This window comes from Erigeron canadensis, chromosome 5 (genome assembly GCF_010389155.1).
Source record: "Erigeron canadensis isolate Cc75 chromosome 5, C_canadensis_v1, whole genome shotgun sequence".
In the NCBI taxonomy this organism is placed as follows: domain Eukaryota; kingdom Viridiplantae; phylum Streptophyta; class Magnoliopsida; order Asterales; family Asteraceae; genus Erigeron; species Erigeron canadensis.
Window position 1 is genome coordinate 13,843,039 of NC_057765.1, and position 9,143 is coordinate 13,852,181.

Sequence of the window (9,143 nt, forward strand, 5' to 3'; positions counted from 1 at the left end):
TAGTTGGTAACAGTTGAACAAATAACAGAACATAACTCAAAATTCTTACCATCCAAATCCGTATCATCATATGGCTACAAATTCGACGATGGAGAGAGTTGTATGCCGTCACCCATACCCCGTTCTATATATATATTCTTGCTTAAACCTCTTTTATTTAAACTTCAATATTTTTTTAAATTAAAAAACTTGGAAAAAATTTCTACCATTGCGAGTACAATTCTAATATCAATATTTATAGAGTAGGTGACTAGTAAAGAAACTTACCCAAACGACACAAACAATGAGGGTATACATACTTCATTGATGTTTCAATATGTTAGACTTGATTGATATAGTTATTCTAAATTATGTTAGTCACTGGAGTTTGTAAAATAGATGGAATACTTTTTCTATCAAAGTATATGAATTTTATTTATTTCACAAGAAATGGATGTTTAGTGCATAACTCTGATTGTTAGCGAATTATAAAGATATAAGACAGTATTCTCCAACTACATTAGTTTTGGAAGCTAATGAATACTATTTCTCAAATAAAATATAGCCTCCATGAATAAAAAAATAATTAATAAAAGAAAAGAACATTGATCAATAAAAAATAATAATAAATAAACAAATATATGTAATGATGGACAAAAAGAAACATGAATTGTGCACACACTGTCACCAAGTCTCAATATAAGACTACTACTACTGGTTTGAAACCAAACAAGAATTCCATTCAAACTTTTTAACTCAACTTTTATACACATTACATATACACACACCTAAAGAAAAGAGCTTATCATCATCAATGGAGATGATAAGCTCATACTCTGACTCGCCATACAAGCTCTTGTTAATAGCTCTAAGTCGCATACCGGTCACCCATTATGTGATCGGGTTCCTGTCGATTTTGTTTGTTATGGTGTACAATCTCCTTGAGTTCCATATTATTCAAGATATGTTGACTGGATTTAGGGGTCAACGTGTCAGTTTGACGTTCAATCCATGCTCTCAACTCTACCATGAAGTTGTCTCAAAGTGCACACTTCTTCATGGAAGGTTAAAAAACTCAATTACATCATGTAATTCTTGTTTAAAAATGATTCCAAGTTAGTTATATCATCAGTCATTCGCTTTCAGTTAGGCCTCGAATTCAGCTATTTTATACAATTATGTTGAAAATTGCACATAATTGGAAGTTAAGTGCTAAAACTTTGTTAAAACAAAACTTGTGTTAATTGTTCTGTTTCTGACAGTTAAAGAAAATATGCAGGTATATGTCTACTCCATGGCTTTCTAGTACTCATCTTCAGACTACTTTCTTGAGATTTTTCGGAAGGCCTCCAGTTTTCAACTACAGACGGTTTGGTTTCTTTCTGTTTTTCGTTCTGTCTTCTTCACTATTTTTCTCTAATTACTTTGGGTCATTATGCTAAGACACCTAACATATTATGCACTTCATTTACATCCTTTTTTTCTTTTACTCAGGGAGGTGTTTAGCACAGGTGATGGTGGAATAGTAGCTCTTGATTGGTTGGCGCATTCTGATGGTAATCATTTTTTTTTAAACTCGTTACTTTGTTAGCGTAGATACATCTAACAAGGAGATAACCAGTTTTTTAGTGAAGTCAAAAAGGGGTCTATAATGCTTTTTTCCGTTCCATTTCATTTGCAGTCTTTAATAACAAAGACACGGAAAATGAAGAGGTTCATGACGCTAATACGCCCCTTGTTATAGTGATCCCTGGCTTGACAAGTGATTCTGACTCTGTTGTAAGTCAAAGAAAGCTTAGTTGAATAATCTAAAATCACCTATTGTTTTTATTTTTATTTTAAACCATTAACATAAGTGAAGCCTAATAGTTTTGTATAATTTATTGATAGTACATAAAACATCTTACTTTCTACATGGCGAAACGTGGCTGGAATGTTGTTGTGAGTAATCATCGAGGCCTAGGTGGCGTACCATTGACCGTAAGTGTCTAATTCCTAAGTATGAATTTCCAACTATTTCACTTAATCATCTAATGTTAACGAGGTCTCTATTTTGCAATGTAGTCTGATTTCTTTTACAATGGTGGATGGACAAATGATTTACGTAGAGTAGTTAAACATATTCGCTCCAAATCCCCCGATGTTCCTTTGTTTGTTGTTGGAACCAGTCTTGGAGCAAATATGATGGTAACTTTTAAGATCTTATCTTTTCTTATTGAACATGAATATTAAAGTCAGGTAGTTGACTTGCATTCCTCCTAATTTCAGGTAAAATATATAGGTGAAGATGGGGATGACATTCTTATAGATGGGGCCGCGGCAGTTTGTTGTCCTTGGGACCTCCTGGTTTGTATTTCTATAACATAACTTAGACATCACTATAAAAAGGTTTCGGGTTTGGTAACCGACTCTCCCTTCTATGGCAGATATGTGACAGGTTTATTGGGCGAACTGCAGTGCAGAGGATCTATGACAAAGCCTTGGGAGCAGGTTTAAAACGTTATGCAAAGAAGTATGTGTGCATTACCTGAAATATTGCTACGCTAACGAACTATTATCGTTTTGATATGCATTATCTTCCTACAACCGCCTATGGAACTGTGGATGTTCTGATGTATTATCTTAGTTTATGATGAAAACTCTGCTCTTATTACAGGCATCAGGATTTCTTTACTCGCCTTTCCAACTGGGATGGCATTGAAAAGGTAACTTACGTCCGATTTCGAATTTTACCAACTACCAGAGGGGAGACCTGATAACTTATGAATGAGTCGATTAGGTTTGTTTATAATATCTAATGGGTCAAAAGTCAAAACATGATCATCCTATATTTCAATACTTAAGTTGGCCTTGTATCATGCCAGGTCAAGTTTTATCTTTATGCCACGGTCACCCAAACTGTACTTTTACACCTTAAAGCATAAATCAGCTTAGTAACAAAAAGAAACATTCCAGGTCAACATAATTTGATCCATACTTGTTACCTAAGCCACCCATTCTAAAACACTTCCAAAAAATAATCATGTTATCAAAACTTTGTAGATAAAGTTTACCCGATGCGAACGTGCTTCTTTGTATCTTGTTTTGAGTAGAGTATGAAATGATAATGTGTGATCTTTCAGGCACGCCGTATTCGAGAGTTTGACACCAGTGGCACCTGCATTATTGGAAAGTTTGATGTAAGATCTAATCATTTTTCAATGTTCATTGTACTCACTTGGTCTACATTGTAGATGACCTCGTTACTATTTTTTCAGACGGCTGACATATACTATAGGGAATCCAGTTGTGCTGGTTATGTTACACGCGTAAAGGTACCCCTTCTTTGCATCAGTGCATTAGATGATCCAGTTTGCACCAAAGAAGCACTAATATGGGATGAATGTCGGTAAGTTGTTCCTTCAGTTTATTTGAATATTCGCAGTCTAATTAATAGTATATGATATGGTTGTATTTTTCTTGATAATAGGGTGAACAAGAACGTTATTTTAGCTACTACAGAGCACGGAGGGCATCTGGGATATTTTGATGGAATTGATGCAAAGGGCGTTTGGTAAAACCATTTTTCACATACGAGCTAAAATCTTGTCACAACATAACATACAACATTCAAATTAAACATGGAACAACATATGCTTTGCGTATATAATACATGTTGGATAATGGGTTGGGTAATAGATCAAACTGGTTTAAAATGAAATTGGTAGATATTTTTGTGTGGATCATGTTTTTTTTCTTTTTTTGTTGTCCCAAGATGATTGCGGAACTACTTAATATCAACGATTAACAAAGTTATTAAAAAAAAAAAAAAAAACCTTAGAAGGTTTTATAATTTATCTATTACACGTTGGGCAACTACTGTCTAATTGGTCCGTTTCTTTCTAAGCTTCTTTTAATTTTACCTGTATGACCCGTTAGATGTAAAACAGAACCTGAAGTCCTGAACCAACCCATTCCTAAGTAAATTGCTCGAAACTGACATCTATATTGCTTATGCACATTATTGATTTAGATCTGGACCATGACTTTAATGTGCAGGTGGGTAAGAGCTGTCGATGAGTTCCTCACTGTTCTGGGCTCTAGCAAAATAATCCGCAGACAAAATAAGGTTTATATGAACTAAAACTGATCAGTTCAAATTACTAATGCATAAGATTGACATATACCAGATTAATGGAGTTGGATAAATTTAATGGCTAACTTATGTACTATTATTTTCCTGTTGCAGATGCCAGAAACACTACTGGTCAGTCCTCAGAGGTCACTAAGCAGCAAAGATCCATACACTTGGTTTGTGAAGAAAACTGACAATCTAATACATGTAGACAATTCTTCAAAAAAGGCAAAGACCGATACACAAGAGTCCGAGACTCCTTCGAAAATTGACAGTATAATATTCTTTCTAAAAAGGTTCATGGATCAGTTTTAGCAAGAAATCAACTTGAATCATGTACGTAAGCATTATTTCTAATGGCGTTGCCAGCCATTGGATCATTGTTCCTTCAATATGTCAGATCTGTTAAGAGATATCTGAAGAAGAGATGAAGGTGTCAATAGTTTGTTTCATCTAAATTTATATAGGTACAAGTATATCAAGAGGTCTGTATTTTGTGTAGACAAATAACTAGTTGGTAAGATAAGGATATGTCCAGGTTGTTATCCCATGATAACTCAGTTCAATTACCATACGAAGTGTAATCATTACTACCGTCTCAAAAAAAACATTTATCCATGTTACAACCCCGAGTAATTTTGCCAAACAAAAACATGCAATAACAAACAAATTCAAGAGGTAGGCTGGCTCTCTCGTGATACCTAACATAATTCTTCATGCTTTTGGTAACTGAATTCAGCAACATTTCCCTATGACCTACAACCCCCTAGCCTCTTTCCATACATTTTCCAAATAACAACTGTTATCCTACTAATTGTGAGCTACTGAGCTATACTCAACGTATTAACTCAAATGCCAATATTTACTCAACGTATATCGACAATATTCACAGGTCAAAGACATCCTCACTATGGGTAACTCAGTGGACAAGTGAAATAAGTTTGCACTCCCATTGTTCACCTAGTCTCAAACGTATACAATTATTGAGATACACTTTATTAATAATGCAGCCAATGCACCAACATGTATAACTAACAGTTATATAAACATAAAGATTACAAAGAATATTATTATAACTTTGGTTCTAGCTAGTGTTTATTAAATAATACTATGGAAGAAGCCAAGAAAGTATTAGTTGTATGTTATATTTTGATCTGTTATTATTTCGAATAGGTCAATATTGACATTAGTAACTTTAGATACTATTATTTACGACATTCATGGTTATAATAGGTATAGATTACCAGCAAGAATTTCTATACAAATAAGGCTTGGGGTAGTAAGTTAAGTATGATTAAATTGATAGACTTGGCGTTTCGATTGAGCACAACTCGAGAGTCAGCTTACCTCTAGAAGTAAGGTGCATTTAGAGAAAAAACTGCCTGACAAAAGTAGTCTAACCTTGGATTACATGTTGTATTTCACCAATTTTAATGTAATGAAGTCAAGTTCTATCAATAGTATAGTGGGTAAAGTTTGGCATAATTAATAAATGATAGCAAACATTTGTTCATGCTTTTCTTATCATTGAGCATCAAGGCAACAAAGAATTTATTTATAGAAAGCTTGTCCTATATAACAAAGCCATCAAAGAAATACACTTAAACAATATAAGTTTATAAAAACAATTTCTTTCTTATTCAATAAAGCTTTCCACTAAACCAGTTTAGACTTCATAGAATACATAAACTAAGAGTACAGGTAGAATAGAACTGCCTAGATGTTGAACCTGACCAAAACGAAGCAACAAACATTTCGAAAACAAAAATGCCTGTTAAACTCCCTACATCAAACTCACTAAAGTACATAAACGTGAGGACATACAGTTTCTATTATGTCTCTAGCTATATGGAGAATGAACATAGTTAAAACAAGAAAGACTATAAGAACAGGGAACTAACAAGTTCACCTGCATGTATGGAACTTCAAAAAGATTTAACCACCACGAGACATCTTAATCTTAGGCATTGCTTTCTTCAACTGACGAGCACGTTCTTTTGCTTCTTTCTTGCGTAAAGCCTCAGCATTGAGCTTTGTCTCAGCCTCTTCTGTCATCTTCTTTTTCTCTAACTTCTTTCTCTGAATTGCTTCTTGTCTGGCATACTGAAGTTCCTTGTACACTTCTTGTGCAAGTTTCGCCCTGGCTGCTTCAGGTTTAGATCGAGCCTGTTTGTACAGTTAAAACCTAAGTAGTCAAGGACATAAATTTCGGTGTTTCGGTCACAAACTGGTATACGAAATATCGTTTTTTTCCGTGGTATTTCGGTAATTCTAATATTATATATGTATTTATATATATATATACATAAATAAGAGTAAAAGATAAAACCTGGAAGTGCTGAAACAGAATTCACCGAAATTTCAGAAATTTCGGTCAAATTTCGGTTATTTCGGTCAAAACCACTGAAAATTTCGGAAACGATATATAAACCGAAACTCAATACCGAAATTATGTCCCACCACCGAAAACCGAAATTTTCACCGAAATTTCACCGATATGGTGAAATTTCACCGAAATTGATTACATAGGTTAAAACAATATTATTTTAGAAACTCGGGTTCTAAACTTTATTGCTATGTGTGAGAAAGAAAAGCATCGTACCTGTGAGCTGAGTTTGTAACGGCCAATTAAATCAATGTAATAGGGAATTAGAGCCACAAGTCGTGTCATGTCAGCCATGTGATCAACAGCAGGAAGAGCAAACTTAAAAATCAACATCTTCCTGTGAGTACTTGGATGTTGATCAGAGAAATGCATCGAGATAAACATATTCCCATATTTCTCGAATGCTTTTTCACCAAAAACCTGAGAAGAGGAACCACATGTTCATTATCTAAAGCATATGATTCAACAGAGAGTTCAAATAACAATATGAGGACTCATTCAATGTTACTATATAAATAATATGCTACCGCATTATTTGCATTTGCTAATCATTCATCATTCTCTTAACCTAACTGGTTTATCAAGCAGCAAGATTTATAAAAGAAATGAACAAAACAACCACTATGATTATCAAGGCTAAAAGATATGGATTTCCTAACGGAATGATTTAGATTTCACTTCCTTTGATAACTTCAAAAATCAAAACACATGCAAGCTGTGACATTATCTTTCACACAAGTGAGTGACTGATTATATCTAATACCTTACACGTCTTAGCAGCAGTCTACTAATAACTTCCCAATATGGTTTATTGAATTTGCAAGTTACTAGATAAACATTCTTTTGCATTTGGCACCACATAAAAGGGTATCACAGCATAGTGAACCGATAAATCTCCATGAACAATGATTCTAAAATAAATAAATCATACAACATATAATCATAGTGACCTTCACCGATCTCCAAATACAATGATTCTAATTTAAATCATACAGCATTAGATCATAGTGCACATGACCGTCATGTATATATTATGTAAGGGTTTCATCCGGACATTATGATACAGAACATTATATTCGATAAGTTCTACGCACTCTCAAACATATATCAAAAGAGCTTGAATCAATCAAGCCCTCAGCCATAACATAATAACCAAGCAAACAGACTTCACTGGTGTTTAGTCGCATTACTTTACATCTTATATTATTAGCTAACAAGTGTCTAGTAACTCCTTACTCCTACGTTTTGGACTAATAATAAATATCGATCACACTTTATTCAAATGATATGCATACATACCTTATACAAAACAACTAAATTCACATAACAGCATAAAACAACTCAAAATCATAAATCCAGTAAGCGAATTACAAACCTGATCAAGAACAGCCTCAGTGATCAAATCATTTGCCACCTCTTTAGACTCCGTAACAACACCTAATTCCTCCGCAACCCATTTCCTATTACCCGGTGGAGCCATCAAACTCCCAAACCTCTGCAAATCCCTATCCTCCTTATGCATAACCTTGGCCGCCTTCTTTCTCGCCAAACCAAAAACAACACAATCCATAGCATCATCGTTCATATAAACCTCGAACGTAATCTCATCTTTACACGGCACAATCATATTATACAACCTAGCAATCAAATCATGCCGGCTTTTCAACTCTATTGTCCCCAAAACTGCCGAACAAAACCTACGCCCACTCGCGTAAAACTTAAACACATTTTGCCCTTCTTTCAACAACAAAGGAGAATCCTCACCTTCTCCTACACCTAACAAACTAAAATTCTTCTCAAAAATCGACCCGTTTGTTGCAAATTTTGCAGCCCAAGCTAAAGCTAAAGTCTCATTTTCCTTTTTACCAGTAAAATAATTAGTAGCAAATATAATCAATATAGATACGGATATTATCTCAACAGTATAATTTCTAATATTTCTAGAAGCTTTGGGTGTTTCTGAATTTGGGTTTTGTTCAGAACCCGACTCAAGTCCTGCCGGTTCGGTTTTTTCTCCACCTGAACCGGCCAGAATGTCGGGGTTTTCAAGTGGGATTTCAACAGGGAAGCCTTCAAATTCGTCTTCATCCCAGAAATCAAAAGATGAAGAAGCGGGTGAAGAGGGTTTGGTGGGGAGATCGGAAACAGGAGAAGGGGCTGATGAAGGCGGAGGATCGGAGGCTGATAAGGTGGTGGCAGGAGGAGGGGAACGGCGGAGAGGGAGATCGGGGAGAGTTTCGTCGGCGAGATCGATTTCGTCGTCGGCGTCGAAGCCTTCGAAGTGGGAATCGGCGGAGATGTGGAGGAGGGTTAAAGAGAAGATGGTGAGGAGAGTGATGAGGTAGAGAGATGGTGAAGATCGGTGTTTCGCCATTGATGGGAGTGGAGCTCTCTCTGTGTGTACTGTGGGTGTGAGTGTGTGTACGTGAGAGAGAGAGATACAGAGCGATAGATAGTATACAATGTGTTTTGTGTTTAAGGTACAAATATACCATTTAAATACCTTATTAGAAATAAATTAAAGGGTGAAGTAATATTTTTACATAGTTATCCTTTTTTTTCTATCAAAGTCATGTCAATTTCGAAAAAAAAATTTTAGACCAAAAATCCTTAAATTTTTTTATCATTCCATTTCCTTCTTTTATAAAAAAAAACCTCAAGAAT

General features: G+C 35.0%; 2 protein-coding genes across 2 annotated transcripts; one reads left to right on the forward strand and one right to left on the reverse strand.

The window, feature by feature from the left end:
* Positions 1 to 700: 700 nt before the first annotated feature.
* LOC122599937 (embryogenesis-associated protein EMB8-like) lies at positions 701 to 4,716 on the forward strand. Its single transcript, XM_043772556.1, has 14 exons — positions 701 to 1,044; positions 1,259 to 1,348; positions 1,474 to 1,535; positions 1,661 to 1,758; positions 1,870 to 1,959; positions 2,044 to 2,166; positions 2,248 to 2,325; positions 2,406 to 2,491; positions 2,636 to 2,684; positions 3,102 to 3,158; positions 3,237 to 3,367; positions 3,449 to 3,532; positions 4,018 to 4,087; positions 4,208 to 4,716. The coding sequence occupies exons 1-14, from the start codon at positions 794 to 796 to the stop codon at positions 4,406 to 4,408; spliced, it is 1,470 nt and encodes a 489-aa protein (XP_043628491.1). The 5' UTR covers positions 701 to 793; the 3' UTR covers positions 4,409 to 4,716.
* A 992-nt stretch (positions 4,717 to 5,708) lies between these two features.
* Positions 5,709 to 8,934, reverse strand: LOC122599254 (uncharacterized protein At5g49945-like). The gene is made up of 3 exons (XM_043771734.1): positions 7,855 to 8,934; positions 6,696 to 6,899; positions 5,709 to 6,259 (listed from the first exon to the last, which is right to left on the reverse strand). Exons 1-3 carry the CDS (start codon positions 8,851 to 8,853, stop codon positions 6,029 to 6,031), a joined length of 1,434 nt encoding a protein of 477 aa, XP_043627669.1. The 5' UTR covers positions 8,854 to 8,934; the 3' UTR covers positions 5,709 to 6,028.
* Positions 8,935 to 9,143: the final 209 nt, after the last annotated feature.